This window comes from Alternaria viburni (assembly GCF_023758015.1).
Source record: "Alternaria viburni strain BMP 2772 chromosome Unknown scaffold_6, whole genome shotgun sequence".
NCBI lineage: Eukaryota > Fungi > Ascomycota > Dothideomycetes > Pleosporales > Pleosporaceae > Alternaria > Alternaria viburni.
The window spans coordinates 125389-153146 of NW_026055775.1; the positions used below are offsets into that span (position 1 = coordinate 125389).

Sequence of the window (27758 nt, forward strand, 5' to 3'; positions counted from 1 at the left end):
AATGTCACGTAACCGCCTACGCGGACCAAATCTAGGTGTTGAGATATCACAAGCTAGGACCTTGTGTCTACCCGGCTACAACGGCCATGTACAAGTCGGCCTGATCACACTCTAGCTTAACAACAGGACCGGTTCTTCTTCAACAGTCTTCGAAGAAACTACCCGACGTACGCTTCCCCGTTGACGCCGAGGGCATTGAACTGGGGCTCTAGGATTGGACCTATGGTAATCATAACTAGTGTCCCAAATTTCGGCAAGAGCGGTAGCTCGCCATGTTCGAGCCGCAATCTCTGTGATTACAATTTTGGAAAAGCAACCAAAGTACGGAAAGAACGTAGCAGATCGAAGGAACCCCGTAAGCGGGGTATAGAAGTTGTAGGCGAGATCTTCAGCCAGAATTCACCTCGTGGGTGATGAATGTGTAGATCCTGTTCCGTTACCATCCGTTATTTCTGTACGATAATGATAGTTTGCTACCGTACTGACGAAACGACAAAATGCGTGCCGCAACTGTTTACTTGCCGTTCGACGCTACAAACCTAGTCGATCGCGTGCTGGTGTCGTACAGGCCACCTCTAGGCTATTGAATTCTCCCAGATGTGTGCACCGTGCTTCTGAAATTACTCTGTTCAGACGAGGTTGGGATGCGGACTCAGTATCAGCTGTAATGAGCGAGTCAGAGCAGCCTCTGGGCGCGACCGAGACAATGCTACACTGAGTTGCTTGCAGCTATAGTCAGTCAATGGAGCACACGTGAATATCGTTGAGTAGAAGCGCTCTCACACAATGCCATCCTGCTACTATATTAGTGGCCAAGTCAGGAAATGACGACCAGCCATCGACTTGGCGTGTGCGGCACCCCACAGTCTGATCACTCTGTTGATGATCTGTATATCATTCTCATGGAGCATGAGCCGTCAAACGGAGATTTGAGCTCGATTGGGTGTAGAAGTGATGGTGACGCGTAGTGATGTTCGTGCGTTCGGGGAAGCCAACCTGAGTACCGGACTGCTGTATTTGCCGAAAATCTATGTGCACAGAATACGTAGTCGGGGCCCATCAAGAGGCGGGTTGCTGTGGGAAAAGATAAGAACGGAAGTTGAAAAAAGTTTGGCGTGTGTTTCGTGTAGAGGGTAGTGGCTCATATGTCACATGCTCGTGGGCATTGGTGGGCATTGGTGAGGCCCAGTCGCTCTTGCTGCTTGCCTGAAATGTTCCCCATCCCAAGTCGGAACATCAAGATGGAAGTAACGACTGTCGTCGTGCGCGTCTGCATGTCTCCCCCACGAGTGTTGCCTCTACTTGACAGGTTCGAATGGTCTTCGATTCCCTGCACCAACCGCGCTGTTTCACTCACGTTGGGCAGCAGCAACAACAAATCAAGTAGACGTAATCACAAACGGGGGTCGCTATTGTTTTGTCTCGCGCTGTTGGCGTCACTAACTTGCAGCTGGTGGTAGACGGCCCAATGTTAAGAGTCGACGGCGCATCCGAAACAAGGCCTCGCTAGCCTTTTTCGATCCCCACTGATCAGCTTTCAGGAGGAAAGGGAGGCCCAGCGGTGTTGGCTCCTCGCCGCCCTTCTATTGTGTGCGGGTAAGTGATTCGATGAAACAAGCTGCGGTTGGTAGACAGCCAATCAGTCGTTGGAGCGAGGAAGGCCTGAAGGCAACGACGCTTTCCCTTCACGAGCTGATGTCGACGACAGGCTGGTAGCGAGGCCTACGGGTCGCTAGGTACCGCCGTGTCGTCACCTGCACGAGACCAGACGCCGCAGCCACACTCACCTTATGCCCGGATCCGCCCTACCTGCGACCTTCGTCGACACCGACGGTCCGACTCCGAGAGCAACTCGCCCACGTTGTGGCGCAGCCAGCTGAACACGATGCCACGACAGTTGCATTGGGTCGATCTCCCAGATTAGCAGCGTTCGCCGTCAGGAACCATGCATAGACCGAGGGCTGTTAATAATCAGGGTCTAATACTGTCGAGAGTAACAGAAGTGACGGCTAAAAGGTGGAGGCCCAGTAAAAGACCTTGCGCATGAGGGATACCCAGGGTGCGACGCATGAAGTTCGATGACATCGACGCGGCCGGTCGCCCACAAGGCCTGCAATCAAAGACCTCTTTGTCATTCTGGCCGGTCCGCTGCTGTTAAGACTCCAGAACTTCAGTCTGGCGCCCGTGTCGCAAACACGGCGGTAAGTAACCTCTGCGTTACCTGCAAAAAGTCGCGATTGTACAACCCTGGTTTGTTGTTGGACAAGCCATGGCGCACGCCCGGTGTGCGTCGAGATGAGCACGTCTGCCAATGGGAGGCTCCGCAGCGGCTTTCGCGAAGGATGCTGATCGTTTCAGCTTTAGCAGGCGATCGCCACTCCACACCATGGCTAGCTCTTCCCACTATGGAGTTATCGATAGGCTAGGATTCGGCATTCCCCTGCATAGTACACAGACCGTCGGCACAAACTTCAAACCTGACGTTGGCCCCCTGGCCATAGCCTCGCACCAATGCCTTCCCCTCTGAGTCGCTCTCCGCTTTTTTGTTTCAAGGACAATGCTCTTGTCATGACCACATGGCCAATGGTATCGGTATCGTGCCTGCCGAGAGCTCAGGACTTTGACGTTACACCACTTATCCTGCGCTCGTCCCCCTGCCGCTAAACCGGGAGGGGGACGCCAGCCGAAAGAAGCCCGTCAACCGTTGCAAGAGAAGCCTTGCTCCGTCGAATAGCCTATGCTTCTTCACGATGATCCGCCGGGCATAGGCTCCTGAGTCCTTGCACTGCTGTACGAGCCCGTCCCGACCGCCACAGGCTAGCCATGTGGGTAGACATGAGCCTCCGTATATAACTGATCTGTGTTTCGTCTGCTTTTCCTTCTCATCTCAGGCTATTCACAGCAGTACCAAACTCCTCTCTGTTTCTTTTGCTTTTGCACATCTTGCCTGTGGCAGATCACATTCTTTACCATTGCTGTGCGTCAACGAAGAGCTAGACTCAACAACACTTCTCCCACCTATATCAAGTACTACTTGCTCTTCGGCCTTCAAACCACCACAGCCATCACATTCATTTCATCGCTCAGCAGGTCTAGCGATATCCAATCGAGAATATCTACTTCTCATATCACTCTTTCAAACATCAACATGTTCTTCTCGACCACCCTACTTGTGGCTCTTGCCGCCAGTGCCTCCGCACATATGACCATCGAGTACCCGGTACCCTACGGCAAAGACACCCTCACCAGCTCTCCCCTCGAGCCCGGAGACTTTCCCTGCAAGCAACGTGCCGGCGTTTACGATGTCACCGAGATGAACCAGTGGAATGCTGGTGAAACCAAGGATGTCTCCTTCAAGGGCTCCGCTGTCCATGGAGGAGGTTCATGCCAATTTTCCATTACAACTGATATGGAGCCAACCGAGGCCAGTCAGTGGAAGGTCATCACAAGCGCCATCGGCGGCTGCCCTTCGAATGTCACTGGCAACCTTAAGGAAGACCCCAACGGCCACGGCGCAGCCACTTTCCCCGTCACCATGCCTGACAACATTCCTGAAGGCAAGTACACCTTCGCCTGGACCTGGTTGAACAAGGTCGGCAACCGCGAGTTCTACATGAACTGCGCTCCTCTTCAAGTTGGTGGCGGCGCATCAGCCAAAGCCTCAACCGCCAGTGCGGCCCAAGCCCTGTCGTCTCTTCCTGACATGTTCGTTGCCAACCTCCCTGCCACCGAGTGCACAACTTCCGAAGGTCAGGACTTCAACTACCCCGACCCTGGCCAGAACGTCATTGAGGGAAGTGGTGCTACTCTCGGCGACTCCGTCAGCGGCTCCGGATGCTCGACTATGACCAAGATGGGTGCTGGTAACGGACAGATGGGAACGCCAACTCAGCCCGAGGCTTCGCAGCCCGCATCAAGCGAGACCCCTGCTGCTACTTCTGGCTACGCCGCTCTTCCATCCAACGGCGGTGGTGTCTTTGCCCCCGGTGCCTCTTCCGCTCCCGCTGCCGAGCCTACTCCTGCCGAGCCCACTGCTCCTGCTGCACCTACTTCTACTTATGTCGCCGAGCAGCCTAGCAGTGCACCCGAACAGCCAGCCTACAGCGCGCCTCCTCAGGTGCCCGACAACAGCACTCCCAGCGCACCCTCCAGCGGCAGTGACTGCACCCCCTGTGACAATGATGGCGCTGTTGTATGCATCGGTGCCAACATGTTCGGTCTTTGCAACCGCGGATGTGCTGTTGCCCAGCCGCTTGCCAACGGCATGTCTTGCTCTGGTGGTGCTGTCGTTGCTTCCACCAAGCGATCTCTCAAGTTCCCTCGCGCCCATCTCCACCGTCGCCACGGCTCATCTCTCCTTATCTAAGAGAGTTGCATACGCTTTTACACATCCTCAACAGCCGTCGGCTACGAAATGCAATACACGGAGTTTGGGAAACGGATCGGGACACCCTTGGATTGGGTCGTCATACAGGATGGGTTGGGTTTTGGGTCTCTTGTTCATATACCTCTTCATGATGCGCGGATGCCGTTTGGTTCTGGCTCGTGACTGTTTCTGCGCTTTACTTTTGTTATATTCATTCATGACCAGCTCTAGATTGAGCTGGCATGCCCTGTTATCTTCCTTGGAGAGAATCGCTGTGATCAGCCTCGTGTCTACGAGCGCAACATACCCTGTACCTACTGTACAAAATCATACAAAACGATTGTTCGTTCTACACTATTTTGCTCATATGTATGAATGTCGTGACACTCGCTTACTTGCTCCCGCTCTTAGATCCTTCCTATTGTAAAACCACTGCGTACGAGAAAGAACCTGAACGGTTCTAGAGCCTACACTGACATTAGGCCAGCTACTTTACATTTCTTCATGTTGATGTAGGCCGCAGACCTGTTCAGTCTTTTCCCAGGTTGTCGTCAATCTACCACTTAAGACAGCATGGGAAAGCCATCCAAGAGCGCATTGTCTGCACTTCCTAATCATGATATTTCATTGGCTCTATACAACTTTGGCGATATATACAAACGTAGCGTAGCCAAGCAAAACCACGAGGCTATTCACCGGTTTATGACGTTCATGGGATGGCCGGCTCCTGATTGGGCAGCCTCTCAGGGAACAGCCAAGGGGACCAACTTCCCCTCTGATTCCCACTTTCAGCCCTAAGCTCCTGTCGCCAGCGCACACCCGAGCACGCGACGAGCCAAACGACAAATCCCCCTACGGCCAGTCGACTACTATTATTTCGTGCTGTCAGGCCTCAGAATTCTAACCGCGCCGAGGCCCTCGTTTCGCACGCCGCCGCCACTCAAGCTTAGGCGGTCATTGCGCTCGCCCCACTACTTCGCTGCCTTCACCTCCACCGTCTTCTTGTGCTCGCTCCCTACGCCTTGCTGTGCAGACCGCCCACCATGGAGAACCAACCGCAGGACGTCGACCAGTCCAAGTACATTGACAATGCTATTCGCGCCGTCCGTGAGAAGAAGCCGCTCCCTGAGATTGACTTCACCCTGCATACTATGGAGGATGGAAACCAAGTGAGCACCCAGGAACGTGTATGCAAAGGTATGCTCATTCTATACGTCATGGCATGGCATTCCGCCAGCTTGTTCGCGTTTGCGCCGTTTTCGAGGCACACAGTCAGCTAACTGTGCCGTGTTCGCCAGACGTACAAGCACCCGCCTTCCACCCGCCCACCGACGAGCAATTCTTCTCTCCCCAAGATCGCACAAAGCCCAACATCCAATTCCTGAAGCAGCACTTCTATCGCGAAGGTCGCTTGACCGAACAACAGGCGCTATGGATCATAAAGAAAGGCACAGAGATCCTCAAGTCGGAACCCAACATGCTGGAGATGGACGCACCCATTACCGTGTGCGGTGATGTTCACGGCCAATACTACGATCTCATGAAGCTGTTTGAAGTCGGTGGCGACCCAGCAGAGACGCGCTACCTCTTCTTGGGAGACTACGTCGATCGCGGCTATTTCAGTATAGAGGTAAGACGGCAGGAAAGCAGCCGCTGTGCATTGGCTGACACTCGCAGTGTGTTTTGTACCTCTGGTCGCTCAAGATCTGGTACCCCAACACCCTCTGGCTTCTCCGAGGAAATCACGAGTGCCGCCATTTGACCGACTACTTCACATTCAAGCTCGAATGCAAGCACAAGTACTCCGAGGCCGTGTACGAGGCCTGCATGGACTCGTTCTGCGCACTCCCCTTAGCGGCTGTTATGAACAAGCAGTTCTTGTGTATACACGGTGGATTGAGTCCCGAGCTCCACACTCTGGACGACTTGAAGAGCGTACGTGGAACCATGCCTCATCCAACGCCAGCGCTAACCTTATTAGATTGACCGTTTCCGCGAGCCACCTACCCACGGCCTCATGTGCGATATTCTCTGGGCTGATCCTCTCGAAGAATTCGGCCAGGAGAAGACCAACGACTTCTTCGTTCACAACCACGTCCGCGGATGCTCATACTTCTTTTCGTACCCCGCTGCGTGCGCTTTCCTCGAGAAAAACAACCTTCTGTCAATCATTCGTGCACACGAGGCGCAAGATGCTGGATACCGAATGTACAGGAAAACACGGACGACTGGTTTCCCCAGTGTCATGACAATTTTCAGCGCGCCGAACTACCTCGACGTATACAACAACAAGGCTGCGGTTCTGAAGTACGAGAACAACGTCATGAACATCCGACAGTTCAACTGCACACCGCATCCGTACTGGCTGCCTAACTTTATGGACGTCTTCACATGGTCATTGCCATTTGTTGGCGAAAAGAGTGAGCAGAAGTGCCAATTCATATTGCAATATCATACTAACAAGTCGTAGTTACTGACATGCTCATTGCGATCCTAAACACCTGTTCGAAGGAGGAGCTCGAAGAGGAGACGCCCAGCTCTCTGGCTTCCGGTCCATCGTCGCCACCCCTCTCCAGTCTCGACCCAGATTCGACCGAGTTCAAGCGACGTGCGATCAAAAACAAGATTCTGGCGATTGGTCGCCTCTCTCGTGTGTTCCAAGTGCTGCGCGAGGAGTCTGAGCGTGTCACTGAGCTCAAGACTGCATCGGGTGGTCGACTTCCCGCGGGTACGCTCATGCTCGGTGCGGAGGGAATCAAGCAGGCGATCCACAGCTTCGAGGACGCACGCAAGGTCGATTTGCAGAACGAGAGGCTCCCGCCGAGCCACGAGGAGGTGCGAAAGTCTCAGGAGGTTAGCCGAGAGCAGGCTCTCGAGAAGGCCACCAAAGAAGCCGACAATGACCAAGGTCTCGCGACTGTCGCAAGACGCATCAGCATGTAAGCAGCGATCCTACGTAGCTTGTCGTGCAGTAACTAATTCGCATAGGTCATCTGGCTCTGGACGCAGCCGGAGAAGCTAGGCGCGATTCAAGCGCTCGCGATCCGAGAGCGAAGCCGATAGACGAGCTATGACATTGCAGGATGTTTAGGTTCTTGATTTCTGTATTGGCGGGCCACCAAATGTCATCAGTATACCACGTAGGCGCATTCGGGCCAGCGTAACCTAGAGAGGGCATCACCTTACGAAGCACGGTAGTAATTTGTCGGTCGATTGCTCAAGTTTAAGGGCGTCGACCTCTCATTGAATCACATAAAATCAAATTCCTATGACACCAGTGTACAGCCACTTGCTCCGTGTGAAGGCGTATGAGACTGCGCACGGGCCCGGGCCGAAGCTAGCTTTGCCGACCTACGTCAACATGGACATTTCAACAGCAATGCTCAACTTCAAGCCCGATGCCTCCATGGGTGGCCTCAGTGCCGCGACTGACGATCTTTCGCAAGACAGGACCGACTGATCGACTCCCGCTTGCGCGTCGCTGCCGCAATGTCCTCACTTCACGCCCGACCACCAGCCTCCGCGTGCGCTCCGCATCGACGCATGTCTCCCCGACCGCGATAAACCTGCGCCCGCACATCCCACCTCGGAACAAGGAGTTGTACGATGCACTGTCAGCGCTTAGTGGAGCCGCCGAGACCTACGTCAATATAAGCAGATTGCAATTGGCATTGCGGGGTCTGGCGGCGCAGGATGCTGTAACAAGAGTCGCTGGTACGGAACGCGCAGTTGAATTTGACGACTAGGGGCTGACGATGGACAGTTCTCGGTTTGAACAGCCAATTGAGTGCGCAGCAGCTTGCACGGCTACTACTCGCAGATCCGCTCAGTGCTGAGGAGCAGTGGGAGAAGGAACTGGTGAAACCAGGCGACAGCAGCGAGAGAGCGGTATTGCTAAAGTATGTGCTGATCTGCCATACTGGATAGCGCATCAGCTAACATGATTATTGTACAGATACGGCGACGATGTCGATGCACATGCGCCTTCGCCCCTCTACAAGGTCCTCTCTATACCCTCACGAACCCTTCAATCGCACAACCTAGAGGTCCTCGTCTCTACCATCAACGTCAATGTCGCAAAGTCCCTACCCCATATGGTGACAGAGAGCTCCACCGAAACGTTGCTGGTTCCCAAGCTCCAGGCCACTTCCGCACGAGGATTGCCCGTCCCATACCCGGTACACAAGACTCTAGTATTAGGAGAAGGACTGGACAGCGCCATAGCATTTGGAAGATTCTCAGCGGATGGGCTGAACGAGATGGATGATATGGTAAAGATGGCCGTCGACCTCCCCGCCCCGTCGGACGAAGTCAAGTCGGATACCCACGCCGCAAGCGCTCCCATCAACCTCCAAGTTGGCACGAAAGCGCTCGATAGCTTCCGCGAGTCGATCCAAAATTCCATCATCTATGAGCGAGGGTGGTTCAAAAGTGGTTTGCCAACGCTGTCGGAGTGGTTAGTCCAAGACCTTCAGGCCACAGACGCTATCAAGCCCCCGATGAAGACGCTTGTAGCTTCTATAGCCGACGACGTAGAAGCGAGCATCACCAAACAAGACGCTGCTCGATTGCAACAGCTTGCTCCAGTCCAGACACAATCAGACATCACAACCTCCATCGTCGGTCATCTCGAGACCTGGGCCGAAAAGTCTCATGCGGAGCTCCGTGACGAGCTTGATGAAGCCTTCACGGCTCGGAACTGGCACAAGTTAGCTTGGTGGAAGCTCCTCTGGCGTGTGGACGACGTCACGATGATAAGCTCGGAGATCCTCGAGCGGCGATGGCTCGTCTCAGCGGAGAAGAACAGCATCTACCTCGCCGGTCGCATGAACCAAGCTGGTTTCCCAGATGACGTCCACCATCTCGCCGTTACCGACATCCCGGAAGTGACAACGCAGGACACAGCGCCGACAGCAGAGAATCCGCGAACAGATCTATCCACCAACGTCCGGAAACCAATACCATGGCCTGAACACATCGCGGCTGCTCGCACAGAACTCATCAACGACACCGTGCCACCTCTGCAGGCACTCGCTCAACGACTTCTCCTACAGACCTTCAGCACAACTTCCCTCTCGTCCGCTGCCTCAGCACTGCTCTACGCCTCCATGTCTACATTCTCCGTCTTCGAGGCTTCAGCCGTCGCAGCACTCGGTCTTACGTTTTCTCTTCGCCGCATGCAGAAACTATGGGAAGGTGCCAGAGAATCATGGGAGGGTACCCTGAGAGAAGAGGGTAGACGCACGTTGAAGGGTACAGAGGAGCGAGTCAGGTTCATTATCAATAATGGAGGGAAGGAGTACGTTGAGGATGAAAGTGTAGCTGAGAGGAGAGCAGCGAGGGAAGCTGTAGCAAAGGTCAGAGAGGCACTTGAGCGGATGGACGGTGGGGATGGCAAGGGCAGTGTATGATAGATATGTATGAACTTGATTCAGTGTCGAGGAACAATCTCCGTCGTAGTCGAATCAGAATTGGCGATTTCCCCAGTTCACCTCCTCTCTCGACTCAAATATTCTGCTGCTTAAGAGTTGCCTGTATTGCAATGTCTGAGTGAAGTGGGGTGACACGATCTCAGCGCAGGTTGCGCATTGCAGGTTGCCTGCAGGTTGCTTATTCACTACAACCTGCCAACATCTCATTTTTTCTCTAAAGCTAAATGTAGCATGAATTGGCGCGAATTCGCGCCGATTTGGCGTGATTCTGCCTTATTCACTAACTTTCTGCAGTGTACTCTTGCAAGAGTACGAGACCGTCACTGTACTGTTGCCTAGGGTACGCGACAGTGCCGTACTGTGCAGCATCGTCCATCGTGGCCGCCTAGCCTGCTCCACAGGTCTTAACAAAGCCTTGTCTGTACACAGACAGACCTTACAAGGTCTTCTTCTGCACAACATCTTGTGTTATACATAGAGCGAAGAAGACGCACGCACACATTCTAGGAAGTAGCACACTTAAGCTGCAGAGGTATAAAAGGTAAAGGTAGATACTTTTATTCTGGGCGCACAAGGCTAGCAGCTAGCTATAAGTTGTCTCAAACCGTGAGCAGCCCGTAGACCTAAGTGGTGACTTAGTGATAAATAGCTTAGAAGAAAAGAAAAATGGAAGAGACCTCCGGAACAAACAGAAATCCAAAAATGCAAATAGTTAAGAAGTTAATTGCCGGCTAGACACGAAGCTCAGGCATACGCCCAACAAACTCCAAACAAGAAACCCTAATGTCTGACCTTGCCACCTAGTTTGGGATAAAGCCGCTTGCAAAAAGAAAAGCACCGCAATATAAGGGAAGAGGATGTCTGTGTTCATGTAGTTAGCAAGAGCAAAGACGAAGGGGCTCTATAAATAGATAGAGAGCAGCAGGACTTACTAGAAGATGAGAGGGAAAGTGAGGAAGACACTGGTTCCTGTTCACTTCCGCGGACTTCCTAGGGCAGAAAGGTTAGCAGTATTCGAGACGCAGTTTTGCGGGAGAGAAGAAAGTCTTACAGGTTCTGTGGCCTCTTAGCATGATGTTCTCTTCTTCCAAAGAGTCGTCTTCTAAGCAGCCTTCTTTCCCTTCTTCTTAGTAGCTCTAAGAAACTTGAAGAAGGCAATTTGGCCATCGAGCTTTTTCTCGTTCCAGGTTTTCCAATCTCGGAGAAGCTTGCGCTTCTCCTGGCGGCTACCAAAGCTCTTTGTTACATTCATCTTGTAACGTGTGCGGTCATCTTCCAGAAACAGCGCTTGGTTGATTGGTCTTCTGTGACAGTCATGCGATACTTGTATCAAAACGCTGAACTGTGTAGAGTCAGCGTGGTAGTTTGAGTGACATGCTGGTTTACTGACGCGCGGATGCTCTCCATCGTTCCGAGCGGGTTCTCCTTCTTGAGGGACATCCTCTTCCTTATCTGATGTCAGTACCTTCATAGCTCAGACAGTTTCTGTACTCACTCTCTCTTGGTTCCTGGCTGTCGACTCGCTCGCAAACCTGTTCTTGAGGGGTTCGTCATCGTCGGTGTCTTGTTCTTGGTCGTTTCCGGCGAGGTCATCACTATCTTCCACAAGAATAGGATGCCGTGCCGAGCCCCAGTCATTAGCTGAAGGTGTGGATGCCATAGCTACCTAGGTAAGGTCGAAGAACTATGTGACGAAGTTGCTTGGGTGTGGAATGTTGGGTGTGGAATGTTGGGTGTGGAATGTTGGGAGTGGAATGTTAGGGGTGGAGAGTATGGAAGTAAACCCCAAATCACAAAAGACGAGATTATATAGTACCTCTTCTCCCCCGTCTACCAGCGGTCAAATTATTAGGCATCTGTCTCTCACTCTAGATGTGGTAGGTGCGTCGCCTACCCCGCATTTACAAAAAAGAGATGAGAAGCTATAGGTGAAGGCAAAGGGCGGTATGTTGTGAGCAACACGAGCTAGCTGGCGGTGTCTGAGGGACAGACAGCGAGTGGCTCTCGCTGTGGGAGAGCAGCGTTTGCAACGGGCGGAAATGAACAGGCCAATAAACACAGACGCCAATGCCGCAGTGACGGTGGGAAAAGGACTGACGTTGAGTGGAAGTGGATGATGGGTAGGCTCAGCCGCAACTTAGTCACCTAGTTTGAACATTGAGAAAAGCACCCAAAGTTACACGCATAACAAGAGTGTTGGATATAAAGTATATGATTTGAAGTTCAAGTTTGATTATGATCCGAATAAACACCAAACAAACCAAAGCGCTAGCTAGACATTGTAGTGACTGTGCAGCAACGCTGTACAAAATACCAAATGAGTATACTCGCAAAACATCAAAACAGAATGCTACTGTGTACGGCCACTCCATCGCAGACCCATCTAGAAGATCTCGCCAAGTCGAGGCTTTCCACCCTTCCAATCATTGCGCTCGTAGTATCGGAAGACAAGATCGTAGCCATCCAAGTCATGTACAATGCGGTCGACGCGACGGTATCCGGCAATTGTCTCCATCCTCTTCGCCTTCTCAATGTTCTTGGCGGGCATCTCGTCAGCAGTAGGCTTAGCCTCGAAAAGAGTGACGCTGAACCTGCCAGGCTTGAAGATGCCGACGACATGCTCGACGACGTCAGCCGTCTCTCTACCAGTCTGGCGGGCAGGTACATTGGTCTCGAACGAGGCGTAGGAGCACTGGGGCTCGGGTGTGACGTGTACAGTGAAGTAGTGGGTGGCATCAGAACCCTTCTTGGAGCCGTTGGGAGCACCACCTGGGGCGGGAATGACGCCGTTGGCCGAGAAGCCACAGGGCGTGAACAGGTAGGCGTCGATGCGGGCGTCGGGGTACTTGGAGGTAGGGTAAACATCAGCCAGACCACAGTGCTCAGAAACAACCGTGCCGAGCGTATGGCCCTCAGTGGTCAACTCCTCCGGGAAAGTAAGCTCCTCGTCAGAGTTGAAACCAGAGTGATCGGAAGAGGTCTGCTCGAACACGTCGAAGCTGTCGTCAGAGGTATGGGTGTTAGCAGCGGAATTGAGGACAGTGGAGCCGCCGAGGCTCTCGCTGTGGCCATTCTCTTCCGCAATGGTACCTAGGGACTGGATGGCGTTCTTGCGAGCCTCACGGGCCCTCTGGATGTAGCGACCTTCCGCAACCGCACTTGCGTCCTCTAGATAGAACTGACGGGCGTTCTTCTCATCGAGGTCGGTCATCAGGATCTCCAGAGTCTCGTCCTCTTCTTCGTCGGTGGCCTGCTCACGCAACATGCGTTGGGGGTGGCTCACGAACTTGGTCTCGGTATCAGGCGCAAGCTTCTCCTCACCAGGACTGGGAGGTGGAGTGAGGCTGGTGTCTGGACCGGTGATGTAGAGGTACCAATGTTCGCCGTTCATCTTGCCAATCATATAGGCACTGCCACCCTGGAAGCGGTCGTCAAGGTAGCGAACCTCATCACGCCAGCTGCGGTGGGGTCCACGCTGCTGATCGGGGTAGAGATAGTTCTTCCTGCTGTAGAACACTCGGTATGGTGTGGCGGCTGGCGCGACGCCTGATGCCTTGGGTGCAACAAAGGGGAAGCCAACCCCTGCAGCAATCTCCAGCATACGGGTGAGACCCCATAGTAGAGTAGTGGTTCCGCAGGTCTTGAGCACGACCTTGTGAGGAAAGACGAACATGCTCGACTCGGACAAGAGGTAAGCGTCGACATGTTCAGACTCGATGACAGAGAGAACCTTGCAGTTGACAAGATCGAGCATGTCTTTCCAGACATCCGCCGACACCGTCTTCAGTCCAGTTGGGCCGGCCTGTCCAGGCAGTTCGGTAGCAGAAGCGCTAAACCATACTTCCAAGAGCTTCTCAGGACCCTCAAACGAGTTGGTAGAGTCGAGATCGATGGTAGCCTCTTTGTTGATGGTCAAATGAGGGGTGCCAATGTGCGACGAAGGCGAGGCAGTGTAGTGCTGAGGAATCTCAGTAGCGACCATCTCTTGACTGTGTGGCTGTCGCGCGCACGAACAGGTATGATAGGTGTGGTTGGTGGCCGTGGCTGTACGGAAGCTTGGGGAGGTGGCTAGCTAGGAAGCTATGTGCAGCACAACCTCGCTCAGACAAGCAATGCGGTGCTCGCCTGAGAAGAATTGGCCCACGGGTCGCAAAGAGTAGGCGAGGCTGGCGTGTGCCAGCAGCAGTTTATGGAGGAGAGGGTAACCGACCGTAGTCGATGTTAGGGAGGTCGGGCGTTGAGGGGAATAAACGAGGCCTTTCGCCGGGAAATGGTGGCAGTGGTTGGGGTCCTCGCGATACCAGATTCCGATACCCTGGGGAAGTATCGGGTCCAGCAGACGAGGAGATCTGCTTTAGATGGGTACGATGGTGGGTGGTGAAGGACGGGGCGTGGCGGGTGTTATCGAGGCCTGTGAATAGTCAGCGCTGGCCGTTGGAATGTCTTGCACACTGCTTCTCGCGGAGACAACGACTCACTTCGCAGGCTTGGACAGAAAGCGTACCAGGTCCTCGCGACGCATAGAAGAGCCGAGGTGGGCGGCGATAGACGGTCTGCGGGCTACTGAAGCCTAGGCAGTGGTGGACAGGGAGGAGAGTAGGTCTGCCAGCGTGACGATGTAGGTCTGGTGGGGAGCGTTGAGCAGAGAGTCAAAGCAATGGCGTTGGGCGCTGATAGAATCTGCGTGAATGAGCGGGCGGACGTGACGAGGTTATATTCCCACACGGCAGGCGCGAGAGAGATGGGCGTGTGCAGAGTGTCAGGAGAGCGACGTACTGTGCGCAGTGGGTGCAAGCTTCACTAGGGGAATTTGACGTGTGTGGTGCTGGGGCGACGTCGTGGAAGCTTCGGGCCTTCACGCGACAGCGATTTTTCACGAGTGCGGTGTTTTCGCATCAGGACGTCACCGCCCGTCCCAGTTGGCTGGAGCGCCCCGCCGTCTGCCATTTCACCCGACTCGGCCACCCGCCATGTGCCTGACACAAGACGCGAATAGGCCCGACTGCCACTGCTGCCATGATCGGCTGCTGCTATGTACATCAGGGAACATGCTGCCTCTGCCATTCCATACTACGCCCAGCCGGGGTTAGCAGCACATGATCATGGCTTTACACGTACGTACCAATGGTACCTGATCTCACCAGCACAGCCTTACGCCCTCAATCAACCCGATGGGCATGTAGTCTATGCTCCTTCGTAATCTCCGTCGTCAAAGTATCCCAATTCTGATGCAGCTGCTCTACATCACTGCGTGCGACCACCTATCACAGCCAAGGCGAAAACTCACACCATCCAATATAGCCAAGTTGATTGTATTGCCCGGAATAATAATCGCACAAACTGCGTATACATGTATAACACCTCCCCATAAGAACACCAGGCCCTATGACGCCAGCACAGCCCCTGCAACAAGCAAGCATACTCCCAGTACTTGTGACTACGGGCCGAAACACCAGGCGCACCCGTCCGTCTTTGTTCCAGCTTAATCGCATACAACAAACCTGATATATCTATATCCTGAATCAACACTTATTACCACCTAACCTTCCCGTTCAGGCATCTTCAACTTCAGCTTTCCTCTATTGATCATCATCTCGAAACATTCTCTCAGATCCAATACTAGCGCATCTGGTGCCTCGAAGCCTGGCAACATTGCGGGGCGGCCAGCATGGCGCTTCGCCCAGGATATGTCCCAGGAACGTGCACCCCACATTAGCGGTGTTGCGGTGCTGCTGTTAGGATGGAGGAACGTGGAGATGCCAAGGGGAGTGGATGTGAAGGGTTGGTAAGAGGGGGATTGCATGTCGATGTGCGCGCGGCGGAGCCAGCGGAGGGCCTATTCGTCGTCAGATGTCAGCGGTGAGGAACTTCAGACGAAGAGTTCCAAGGGTAGACCAAGATGAGCTTCAGCAGATCCTCAAGTGGCAAAGAGTACGTCACAAACAGCGGCGAGTGCCTCCCAACCTCCTCATAACAAGCGCGTCAAATATATGAAAAGGGTAACGTACCGCTTCAGGCCCTGGTAACCATTGCAACATTGTAAAGTTCAGCACCTCCGTAGGACTCCATGTATAACTCTTCCCATCGCCGTCCACTCTATCTGGGCTCGTCGCACCTCCAGGTTGTGCCGTAGATGTCGAAGGCACATCCTCCTCTTCCTCTTGCTCTTCCTCGCCTCGCTGCATCTCCAGCTCAACCGGTGAAAGAAAGGGACTCCTTGGCCGCGACGAGAGAGGACGCGGTGGTACATCTCTCGTATGTATTATGTCGAGCAAGGCAGCAAGCAATCCCACAGGTGAGTCGCATAAAGAGAAGGCCAATGTCTGCGGCCGAAGCGAGTAGAGTCGATGTAGCGTGGGTCCCAGCGGCTCGCCGCCACACACTGCATCCAATGTTGCCAGGTCATTCCCATGCAGGCCTTTCGGAGGTGTCTGCACTTCATTCGGCATATATCCAAAGCTCAACAACGGCACCTTTGCCCGCGTCAGTTTCGCAACCCGGTACTTGAGATAACGCATCGGCCCGCTCTTCAAGTTCGGCTTGTCAAACGATGGATTCGTAGTATGCACCGCCCGACAACTCTCTGGATGTCTCAATGCCAACGCGCGACATATACCAAATCCCCTGTAAGACTCGTCAGCGACCACGTAGCCAAAGTCGAGACCACGAAAGTATATGACTTACCATCCCGTTCCATGAGCGACGAACTGTGTGTATCCTAACCTCCCCATCAACCTCTGGAATACATCCGCTGTCCCATGCAGACCAAACCCTTCTTCCATACTTGCATCACTAAACCCAAAGCCCGGTATACTCGGCGCCACAACATGGAAAGCCTGCTGTGCACTGTTCGCATGACCCGGCAGAGTGTGTGGATCCGTCAGCCCATCAATGACGCGTTGGACCTCGATAAACGACGACGGCCATGTGTGACAGAGAAGCAATGGGATGGCGTTGGGATGTTTAGATCGCTTGTGTACGAAGTGTATGCGTAGGGATTGTGTGGTTCCAGGAGAGGTAACAGAGGGTATGGTGATGGTGGTGCGGTATTGAGGGAGAGTCGAGTTGAAGCGCGATTCGGCGGCCCGCCAGTCGTAACCTTCGAGCCTGCTTGGATGTTATTATTTGTGAAGGTCTCTTGTAGAAGAGAGAGGAAACGTACCAAAAGTCCAAGAGCGGCTCAAGTACACTCTTTGGTGTACCTTGCTCCCATATTCTCTCATCAGGTAACTCTAGTTCACGCGGTAAACGCGTCAACTCTAATTTCTTCTTGGTGAGCTCAAGGTATTTGGCAGAGACCTGTTTTGAGGTCAGACTTCTCGGCTCGGCGATAGGTGGATTGTAGGGAAACACGCACATGCATGCTGTATGTGGTGATGGCTTCATCATCGTGAGGTGCGGATGTATTCATGATTGCAGAGGTAGATCTGGTATTGGAGTGAGTCTGTTCTGTTCGTTAGTGTCAGTCGCAGGACCGGGTTGGTAGGGCGCAACTGTAGGTACCTGTCATGTATATCCTGTCTCCGTCCAAATGTCGCATCTGTGCACAGCAGCCATAAGATATTCACGAAGAGTTCGCTACCGAAGGATCAAGACGCGGAGATTAATGCAAAAAAGTATAATGGACACTATTGGGTTGCGGGAGCACTACATAATCATGGGGTACCTCCACTTAACCTTGGAACACTTTCGTCCGTCGCGAACGCATAACGAGATAAGATCGTCCTGAGGCACGTCAGAACAGCCTGGAGCTCGCGCGTTTCGCTTCATTGTAGAGCCATGAAACGAATCTAGGGTCGCTTGTACATGTCCTTACACTGTTGTTGGCTGTCTATCTCTAGCGCACCAAGATGTGGCGAGTGTTGTGGCTGTGCAGTCGAGCCCAAATGATCGGCAAACGTCAGGGTCTGATTAGGATAAAAGGCCTGACCCGCATGCCAGGCACACCAATGAGCATTCGCGATGCTGTAAATCTTCTCGAATACGATGGAAGTTGTGGCCAATATTTGCCATGTGGCTGAAATAACATTGCCGTGACATTTGTTACACGTCTCTAACTGTGTTGGCGCCGGCATTACCGCTGCTCGTTGGGGAGCGTTGCGCGCCTTGGGTTGCAACTCCGCGTAGATTGAGGGAGCCAATTCGCTGCACGAGATTCGTCCCGACTGCATCTACAGCCCCTCTTGGCTGCAGAAGTGAAGGCGCTGTGGCCGCAGCTTCTTGAACCTTGAACAACCTTATGCTAGTGTTGTTCCATACCCCGGCAGTACCCTTGGCTACAACCATCTCGGCTGCGAAGACGAATCCCCAGAGTAGCGACTCATACCAACCCAGAGATAAGGCCGACCACTCGAAGAGGTGCACCCTGATAGGCGAAGGCTCAATCCCACGTACCTCGGTCTCGCGTATAGTTTTCAACGCTGCGGCCGTGTCGTTGGCGCTGCCTGAGCTGGGCATCTTGGGACCGAGTTCCGATATCAGCATGAGAATGGTATGCATCGGTAGTTCTGAAAGCCATCCTTCCAACTACAGAGGTCAGTAAAGCTCGTGGTCTGTACAGTGCAAACTTACCCATGGGACGGAGGGAGTAAAGAACTCATTAGTGGCCAAGGCTGGGCCCGCCAGACTATGTAGACTAGTCATACTGTTCTGCCGAGAGAAGGCAGGCTGGCCTACTGGCATCTTGCCCCTTGCCTTCTCCGACATGCCCCGTACTTGGAGCGGCACAGAGTCGTCTATCGACGAGGCTATCGACGCGCTCCTCGACGCGCTTCTCGAAGCGCCTGACTGTGATGGGACGGGGGATCTTGATGGCTCTGAGGGACGTGCATCTTCTGCGTCCGAGTCATCATCGTCGCCAATAGCGAAAGCACTGTCCTCTTCCGGTACATTGCCTAGAGTAGGTGTGCGAGCTACCGTGGGGCTTCTAAGACTGTCAATGGAATTAGTCCGTGTGAGGTCTTCGCCGCCTTCTTTACGTTGCTGGTTCTGACGCTCGATTTCTTCTTGGCCGCTCTCCAACGTGAAGTCTCGCAGTGCCTGGAACCTTTTCCGCGATCTCACGATGGCGTACACCAGGTTTGGATTGTCTAAAGACAGTTAGACTGAGTAAGAGAGGCCCAGAGTTGCTGTTCTTACGTGGGTATTGATGCTCAATCATAGCATTGAGAACTTCTAACAATGATTGCAGAAGAGTGTGGTTGTTTTCGTTGGCGAAGAGGAAGCTAGGAGATGACATGGACGCAAAAAGTTGGAGCAATTTAGAACTCGAGGCACGTCCGATATTCTGAACGTAAGCCGCGATGTTGTTGAGGATTGCGAGCAAAGCAGGGTAGATGGCGTCTAGCCTGCCTTTACCAGTGGTGAGTAGGGTATATATAGACTAGCATAATTAGCACAGGTATTGATTTTAATGGTGATACATACCGTGATGACGTAGTCGGCGTATGTACCGTGGAAGTTGGGTATGCGTATGCTAGCTGGAAGCGACTCTTGCCCCTCAAAAGTCTTGTTGAGGCTTTTGCCAAACTGCGGTTCGACACTCAACGTCTGGAGCACGAAGATGCACATGCGCACAAGACCCTGCTTTGACAGATCATTCCGCTGGTCGATGGCATAGTAGAGCACCAAGACAACGAAATCGTGGGCCCTATCGGTGTCAATGATGAAGGAGCGGAAGCGCTTATTGCACTGCAGTGCCTCCCAAAACAGCATGATCATTTCGGGTGCCCAGGTCAGTGACTTGTGGCTACCAGGAAGATAGGAGGTGTTGGCTTGGAGCTAGTCTGTATCAGCGAGAGAAAACAGCGCATTGAATGTGTTGCATACCGGCTGATTGAGTATTCTCGTCATACCATCAACCAGGAACTGGAAGTCTTGGGGACGGTGTAGACGGCCGAGAAAATGGCGGAAGAAGTTCTTAGGCGCTGGGCCGTTTCCAGACTCGGGTATGGGGTACAGGACGAGGACGAGGAGCAACTGCAAGCAGTAGGTAACCAGAACCTGTCGCTGGTCCTTGAAGACGACGTGGTCGTATGGCACGCGCCATGTTGCGGGGTTGTATTTGAGGGTCTGCGAGAATTAGTAGTGAATAACAGAGCATATGGAGGCACTTACGGTATTGAGAAGCGAGCAAAGGACAGACAGAACGACTTGCTTATCGGGACAAGTCGCAATGTAGGTGATAGCCTTAACGCCCTTGACTGGCAGCACGCCCGCCGACATGTACATGGACTTGCTGGCTAAAGTAAGCAGCAAGCGCAGGATCTCGGTCCTATTGCTCTCAAATTCCTTGGTCGAGGCGACGGGCGTGTTGCAGCCAACGCCGCTCTGCCATATCGCATACGAGACCTTGTTCTTGCCAGCCGCGACTTTGGGAAGGGTGAAGTCGGAGAAGAAGAGCAGGTCAATCAGCGTGTCGATGATCTCCTCGGCCAGCGGCTTGGCTTTCTCGAACTCAGGCTCCTTCTCAGTGGGCGTCTGCTCAGGGTCGGCCTCGTCGAAGATGATCTCGCTTCGCACCAGCTGGCCCCGCCGACTGCGCTTCCGCCGCGCGGCCCAAAAGAATTGGTCCTCCCATGTCTCGAGGTGGTCGGCTTCATACAAGAAGGGCAGCAGTCGCGTGAGGACCCGTATGCAGTTGAGGGCGTCGCGCTCCGGGGCCAGCTCGGGGTCGGGGAAGGAGGGGTGGTTGCGCAGGACTATGAGGCGCGAGGTGACGGCGAGGATGAGCGTCTCGAGATTGGCGAGGTTGTTGTCGCGGGTGCGGCGAATGTCTGCGGGCGAGAAGAGCGAGAAGACATCTTCCGTCGACTCGGGCAGCTCCCAGAACTGGCGCCGTCGTCAGTACAGCAACAGCACAGAGGGCAGAGGGCAGGGCAGAGCATACGCCAGTCCAATAGGCGTCGTCGGCGGGGATCTGCTTGGGCTCAGACAGGCGGAAGACGCCCTGCTTGAAGGACAGTTTCGAGTCGGATGCACCCATTGGCAAGCATGTCACGGCGTCATGTGCGCATTCTAGGTGCGGTAGATTGACACAGTAGATGTGGTGAGAGCAGCCTCGCCGAGAGTGACGTCGGCAGCGCCCCCGAACAAACGCCGGCTATTCACATGCTTTCGCGTCTGGGCGCGTTGCCAGTTCAGACTCACCACCCAGTCGACTGTATCTTCGTCGTCTGCTCAGACCAGCACAGTCATCGTCTGCTCCACGCTCAGTGACCGTTCAGAGGGTGCATTTGGGTCCAGACGCGAATGCAGGTGCCATACGTCATTACATAATCACCGCGGCGCCTTCTTCTACCTGTGCCTGCTGCCTCCGCCACCGACACTTCACCCGCGACCGCTCCACATCCATACTACCCGTCTATCTTGTCGCTCCCACCGCTCGCCTATTCTCGCACCCGTATACTACAGAGATATATAACGAGGCTCCGTATTTCAGCAGGCGGCCGCCACGATGCCACCCAAGCGCAAGCTCGCGCAGACGGCAGCAGACGCAGAGGCCGAGGATGGCTGGGACGACAACGATGAGGGCCCCATGAGTGATCAGGAGACGTTCGACCAGCTCAAAGAGGAGTTCGACGTCAAGGCCATGACAAAGCGAGCGCGCGCTGGTAGGGTCAGAGACGCAGCGGCCGATCTCTTCAGGAAGTCAGACCAGTGGAGTGCGGAGCTGAAGCCTGACCATCACAATCGCCCGCTCTGGGTCAACGACGCGGGTGGAATCATCCTCGAGTCCTTCCATCTTCTCTTCGATGAGGCCCAGGACTTTTTGATCAACATCGCCGAGCCGCAGTCGCGTGTCTCCAAGATGCATGAGTACCAGCTTACCACCCACAGCCTCTTCGCCGCCGTCAGTGTTGGGCATTCCAAGCAAGAGATTATAGATAAACTCGACCGCTACTCCAAGACAGCTCTGTCCGCCGCCATCATGCAATTCGTCGAAAAGTCCACCTCCGCCTTCGGCAAGGCCAAGATCGTGCTGAAGAAGACATTGTCGTACATTGAGAGCGAGGACCCTACCATACTACAGAAGCTTCTACGCGATCCTGTAGTCGCCGAGTGTCGGGCAGATTCAACAGACGGTCTCATCAAGGAGGCCGCCCCGAAGATTGGTCAGATGGCTATTCCGGGTACCAAGCTCGCTGCTGGTGCGAACAACATGGCACAGCAGCAACAGCCAGAAGCTGCACAGCAGCCGCCGCCAAGCGACATGATCGCCACGCTTCGAGAAGACGACGACGATGACGAGGTGGCCCAAGTCCACTCGTTTCAAATCAGAAGCGAAGAGCGCGAAAAGGTCGTCAAGCGCTGTCGGAGCATCGGTCTGCCGCTCACGGAGGAATACGACTTCAACAACGACGATACCAACCCGAACCTCGAAATCGATCTTAAACCCCACGCGCAAATCAGATACTACCAGGAAAAGGCTCTGAGTAAGATGTTCTCCAACTCTCGAGCGCGCTCCGGCATCATCGTGTTGCCTTGTGGTGCAGGTAAGACTTTGGTTGGCATCACAGCTGCCTGTGGTGTCAAAAAATCCGTCATCGTCCTGTGCACGAGCGCCATGTCTGTTGTGCAATGGCGAGCCGAATTCATCAAATGGTCCAACATCAACCCAGAGGACGTTGCTGTCTTCACTGCCGATAACAAGACCAGGTTTCCTCGCCAGGCCGGTATCATTATCAGCACCTATTCTATGATCAGTAACGCTAGGAAGCGTTCGCATGATGCTGAAAAGGTCATGCAGTTCATTCGTGAGAGAGAATGGGGTCTGCTGATTGCTGACGAGGTGCACGTTGTACCCGCCAACATCTTCAAGAAGGTCACCTATGAGATCGCATCACACGCGAAACTCGGTCTTACTGCCACACTGCTGCGAGAAGATGACAAGATCGATGACCTCAACTTTTTGATTGGACCAAAATTGTACGAAGCTAACTGGCAAGAGCTATCGGAGCAAGGTCACATCGCCAAAGTTCAGTGCGCTGAAGTCTGGTGCCAGATGACACCCGAGTTCTACACTGAGTGGCTCAAACCATCGTCCCTGCAAAAACGTGCACTGCTTTCCATCATGAACCCCAAGAAGTTCCAAGCCTGCCAGTTCTTGATCAATTACCATGAGTCACGAGGCGACAAGATCATTGTTTTCTCTGATAATGTTTACGCACTAGAGAAATACTCACGAAAACTGGGCAAGGCTTACATCTACGGCGCGACACCTCAACAAGAACGTCTCCGTATTTTGGAGAACTTTCAACACAACGAGCTTGTCAACACTATTTTCCTGTCCAAGATTGGTGACACCAGTCTCGATCTACCCGAGGCGACGTGTCTCATTCAAATCTCTTCCCATTACGGTTCCCGTCGTCAAGAAGCACAGCGCTTGGGCAGAATTCTGAGGGCGAAACGTAGGAACGACGAAGGCTTCAACGCCTTCTTCTATTCCCTCGTGTCAAAAGACACGGATGAGATGTACTACTCGTCGAAGCGACAAGCCTTCCTTGTCGACCAAGGATATGCCTTCAAGGTCATCACTCGTCTTGAAGGACTAGAAAACTTCTCACAACTGGCGTTTGCGACACCGCAAGAGCGTCGAGAGCTACTGATGGATGTCCTCCTCGCCCGCGAAGAAGACGCAAAGGAAGAGAGGATTGAGGGTGATGCCTTTGGCACTAAGTACGCCTCCAACAAGGGCAATAGGAAGAAGAATGGTGTGAGGCGAGCAGCAGGTACACTATCCGAGTTGTCCGGTGGCCAGACCATGGCCTACATGGAGGTCAACAAGAGCAGAAATAAGGAGCTCAAGGGGACCAAGGGTGTCCAAAATGCCTTCATGCGGAAGCTGGCTAGGTCTGGACCCAAGAAATAATGTGTACGATACCATGGTGCGCGTACATCGCGTTTTGCATTGCTATGGCGTTCTCATTATCGAATACTCTTTTCGGAGTTGTCGAACCGGGTGGTCCCTGTGTGAGGAAAATTGTACTGTCGGACTACTATCTATTGAGAGTACACATCAAGCTTTACATTGTGCCGCCCTGAAGGGGTACGGATGAAATAACACCCGTTTCAGGCGAGCAATTCACATACTCAAACATAGCGTCGCCCTTATTGATGACACATACCTCGTGCCATGTCCGGAATCTCCTCTCATCTCCAAACGCTTTGTAATGTGCAAGTGCACCACCATAGATCTTCAGATGCGACGCGTGGCTTTTGGCCCAATGCTCTAGATCTTCGAGGTTGGCGAAGAAACCCGCGCCACACGATTCCTTTCGCTCTTCCTTACTACCACAAGGGTGACCTACATCCTCATTACGAAGATATGAGATACTAAGAGCTCCAGTCTCCGTTGAGTTCTCATGTAGATATTTGAGGCCTTGCTGTAAGGTCGGCTCGAGTTTCTGCTCATACGAATCTGCTTCTTCCTTGCCGCAGTTTTCCCAATATTGGCCGGAGCGAATGTGGACCATGTTCTCGTGATTGGTACCAGTCAAGCGTTGGCCTATGCTATTTGGTATTGGGTCCGGACGCGGCATATCAGCCGCTCGAGGGAAAAGATCGTGTGCGGAATCTGGAATGCGATCTCGAGCTGCTCCCCAGTACGTGCTTAGATTGTGTTCTTCGGTGCTGGCTCCAGGTAGCCTCGCTAGTCCGGGAAGATAGTCAAGACCAGAATAGTTTGTTTCGAGACGTGATACTGATGTCTTGAAGCCTTCGTGCCATAGCCCGATGAGTGGCTGACCAACGGTGGATATATTCTGATGTATATTTCTGAGGTTTAATGATTCGATGGCACTGTTGCGTCTTGCTTCATCGCTCCAATAGCACACCCACACAGTCCCTTCGATGCGACTGTAATTGTCTAGCATGGTGAATGCTTCTACTGCTTCTGGCGCATCGTTTTGTCTGAGCCATTGCTGGATAGCACAGACGCCTTCTTCTTTTGCCTGAGCAGCTACAGTGCTGTCCTCATGCTGCTCGATACCAACGTAAGATGTAAATACTCGTTCGACGTTGGTGGGTAGGCTGAGTTTCCATCGAGGGATAGGAACGCGATGATTTCGAGGTTTGCGCAAGGGATACAGGCGAGCGGGGCAAGACATTTGGCCTGTTTCAAATTGCCGACTGATATGATACAAGGTATCTTGAAGGAGCCGGGGCTGGTGTCTTCTGTTCTAAAGATGAATTGTGGCGAGACCCCGCATCCTCAGCCTCATCTCGGCATTAGCTTTCAAGAGGTAGTCTTTACGTACTCTAGTCCGTGTTGTCAACGTCCCAAAGTCCACCTTCCTCCGGCGACGCGGATACCTGATGGCAGCGTCATCCAGCCATTAGCCGCCTGCAGCATCTGCATGTAGTATCAGACCTTCTCACAGGGGACAAAGAGCTGTTGCGCTTTGTAATGCTCAACAGCTAGCATGATAGAGCGAGACAGCCAAGCTTGAGCGTTGAGCGAATCGTGGCGTCGATGTGGCGGCGCGTCCCCCCGCACTTTCGGACTTTCAGCGCTTGGCACTTACGGACATTCGGACTTCTCAATCCCAACGTTCTTTCGTGATCTTCCCCAGCGACTCGAAACGCCTTAAACCCCATAACGCGTCAGGCACCACGCCAGGCGCACGTCCAAAGACCCAGATCAATGCCGGTTTGGGGACGACTTAAGTAGGGCTCACGCGTGTTGTTCTCCAAATGTTTGTGAGACTCCTCTGCGACATGTCGCAGCGTCACGAACGGCCGAGTTATGCCTAACCCGACCTGTCGGATGCGTAACGTGTTTGCTGATCGTGAAAAACGTCCGGCTGGGCAGTTTACGATATGGTGATGGATATATATCATGGTGGTTAGCGATTTGTATTTTGTTCTGTAGACTGGTTCTCGACTTCTCCTTCACCTCTCTCTACTTGCACTTTTTTTCGCTTCGTCGCCTGCTGGTATTGGCAAACCGCTGGACGGCATTTTCTCTTCTTTTTGCTACCTTTCGCATTCGATCTTCAAGAGACGCGGGCCGTCCCTTCCGCATTAACTCCATTTGAACATCAAAGCCGGTCATCATGGGTTGGGGTGTATTGGAAAGCAAGCGGTCAGCATTTCCTCGGGGTACCTCTAGATTAGGGGTCAAGGATACGAGCGACGACAAGGTACCCGAACTTGATACCTCCAAAAGGAATGGAGGCATTGTACTCTCCCCTCAACCGTCCGACGACCCAAACGACCCTCTGAACTGGAGTTTGAAGTGGAAATGCATTCATCTGCTCATTCTCGCTTTTGGATCTGCAGTCACGAACGCGTAAGTCTCTCTCATACGGATTGGACTGGCAAATCCTTACGCTCATCTATCATAGAACCACAACTATGCTTACCCCAGGCTTGGAGCCGCTCACCGAAAAGATCCAGAGCAATGAGGGCGATGTGTCGACATGGCTGCTTACAGCACCAACATTCTGGACTTCAGCCGCAGCTTTCGTCGCGGTTGCGGGAACGGATGTTTGGGGGCGAAGACCGTTCTACATCTGGAGCGTTGTACTGCTTGCTCTAGCCAACCTCGCGGCTTACCTTTCTTCAACATTCCCCATGCTAGCCGTCGCTCGAACAGCTGGTGGTCTCTTCTCTGCACCTTTGTTCACCCTCCTTACCGCAACGATCAGCGACATTTTCTTCGTTCACCAACGAGGTCGATCTATCGCGGTGTGGAATCTGATGCTGAACTCTGGAGCTCAAGTTGGGTGAGTTATATAACAGTAATCCGTCACCTCTCTAGCTGCTAACAAAGGCCCCTTTTAGTCAAATCATCGCCGGTTTTGTCACCGATCAGTTCGGCGTTTCCGCCAACTTCCTCATCACCGCCCTCATCTACTCAGCTCTGATCCCCGTCTTCTACCTTACAATCTTCGAGTCGGCCTACTTCAACCGTAAGACGGACGATGTCACAACAATCCACGTGCCCGCCGATAAGCTGAGCGCAGAATGGGACGAGGAAGATCTAAAGGCCTCTGTTCGACCTGCAAGGCAGACATACAACGAGAAGCTAGCTCTGTCTCGCGGCCGACTCTCGGATAAATCGTTCTTCAAAGGCATTATCAAGCCCCTTGGCCTCATCAGCTCACCCATCGTATTTTACAGCTGCTTTCTCAACACCACAGTATTCCTGTTCCTGGCTGGCATGTCCACCTTCATGTCAATTCTGTTGTCATCTCCTCCATACGATTTGACACCCAGTCAGATCGGTCTGACCAACTTGCCTCTATTTGTGGTCGGTCTGCTGTCTGGACCATTCTTCGGCTGGATGTCTGACGCCTCGGTTGGCCTGATGGCGCGCCACAACGGTACCACTAAAGGCATGGTCGAGCCCGAATTCCGCCTCGTACTCCTCTTGCTTTCGACCCCAATCACCATGGTCGGCTTGATAGGTCTGGGTGCTTCTTTCCAGAACAGTCTGCCCCTAGTCTGGATTCTCGTCTGGATGACAGTCACCAACGTGGGTAGTGTCGCTGGTGTGCAGATTGCCATCGCCTATGTCATCGACTGTCACCCCGAGCATTCTGCTCAAGCTTTCTCCTCCATCAACATGATCTCCGCGGGTGCTGTCACTGTTGGCATCACTCCGATGATTGGCTGGCTTGACACTGCTGGACCTATGGCAGTCTTCGGAACACTAGCATCGGCCGCTGCTATTGTTACGGGAGCAGCACTTCCACTCTATGTCTTCGGCAAGAAGATTCGCGCTTGGTATGAGAGTGCACAGTGGGCCCAGAAGCTTCTTGACTGAGCGCCGAGACAATAAAAAAACGGGACTTTTCAGGCATACCGTAGGAGGCGGAAGGTAGACAGCAGTCATTACAGAAGTTTACACCACTATTGCAAGGAGACAAAATCCAGTCACTCACTCGTATTCGGCAATAGAAATCTCCAAGCATACCATCATTCATTTCACCCAATGTATTACTTAGAAGCATGCA

The 27758-nt window shown here is 53.3% G+C and overlaps 8 protein-coding genes across 8 annotated transcripts; 5 read left to right on the plus strand and 3 right to left on the minus strand.

The window, feature by feature from the left end:
- Nucleotides 1-3148: 3148 nt before the first annotated feature.
- J4E79_003484 (uncharacterized protein) lies at nt 3149-4366 on the plus strand (the record flags this gene model as incomplete). Its single annotated transcript, XM_049352378.1, has 1 exon — nt 3149-4366. One exon carries the CDS (start codon nt 3149-3151, stop codon nt 4364-4366), a length of 1218 nt encoding a protein of 405 aa, XP_049212757.1.
- A 1043-nt stretch (nt 4367-5409) lies between these two features.
- CNA1 (3',5'-cyclic-nucleotide phosphodiesterase (PDEase) (3':5'-CNP)) lies at nt 5410-7309 on the plus strand (the record flags this gene model as incomplete). The annotated part of the gene is made up of 5 exons (XM_049352379.1): nt 5410-5563; nt 5665-5996; nt 6044-6301; nt 6348-6786; nt 6837-7309. 5 exons carry the CDS (start codon nt 5410-5412, stop codon nt 7307-7309), a joined length of 1656 nt encoding a protein of 551 aa, XP_049212758.1.
- Nucleotides 7310-7727: 418 nt separating this feature from the next.
- On the plus strand, nt 7728-9777 carry J4E79_003486 (uncharacterized protein; the record flags this gene model as incomplete). Its single annotated transcript, XM_049352380.1, has 4 exons — nt 7728-7785; nt 7817-8080; nt 8130-8265; nt 8322-9777. 4 exons carry the CDS (start codon nt 7728-7730, stop codon nt 9775-9777), a joined length of 1914 nt encoding a protein of 637 aa, XP_049212759.1.
- Nucleotides 9778-10900: 1123 nt separating this feature from the next.
- Nucleotides 10901-11458, minus strand: J4E79_003487 (uncharacterized protein; the record flags this gene model as incomplete). Its single annotated transcript, XM_049352381.1, has 3 exons — nt 10901-11140; nt 11185-11250; nt 11294-11458. The coding sequence occupies 3 exons, from the start codon at nt 11456-11458 to the stop codon at nt 10901-10903; spliced, it is 471 nt and encodes a 156-aa protein (XP_049212760.1).
- A 723-nt stretch (nt 11459-12181) lies between these two features.
- On the minus strand, nt 12182-13780 carry J4E79_003488 (uncharacterized protein; the record flags this gene model as incomplete). The annotated part of the gene is made up of 1 exon (XM_049352382.1): nt 12182-13780. The coding sequence occupies one exon, from the start codon at nt 13778-13780 to the stop codon at nt 12182-12184; it is 1599 nt and encodes a 532-aa protein (XP_049212761.1).
- Nucleotides 13781-17841: 4061 nt separating this feature from the next.
- Nucleotides 17842-20782, minus strand: J4E79_003489 (uncharacterized protein; the record flags this gene model as incomplete). The annotated part of the gene is made up of 7 exons (XM_049352383.1): nt 17842-18324; nt 18370-18887; nt 18937-19180; nt 19225-19578; nt 19627-19869; nt 19915-20628; nt 20687-20782. 7 exons carry the CDS (start codon nt 20780-20782, stop codon nt 17842-17844), a joined length of 2652 nt encoding a protein of 883 aa, XP_049212762.1.
- A 471-nt stretch (nt 20783-21253) lies between these two features.
- J4E79_003490 (uncharacterized protein) lies at nt 21254-23668 on the plus strand (the record flags this gene model as incomplete). Its single annotated transcript, XM_049352384.1, has 1 exon — nt 21254-23668. One exon carries the CDS (start codon nt 21254-21256, stop codon nt 23666-23668), a length of 2415 nt encoding a protein of 804 aa, XP_049212763.1.
- Nucleotides 23669-25853: 2185 nt separating this feature from the next.
- J4E79_003491 (uncharacterized protein) lies at nt 25854-27568 on the plus strand (the record flags this gene model as incomplete). Its single annotated transcript, XM_049352385.1, has 3 exons — nt 25854-26089; nt 26145-26525; nt 26584-27568. The coding sequence occupies 3 exons, from the start codon at nt 25854-25856 to the stop codon at nt 27566-27568; spliced, it is 1602 nt and encodes a 533-aa protein (XP_049212764.1).
- Nucleotides 27569-27758: the final 190 nt, after the last annotated feature.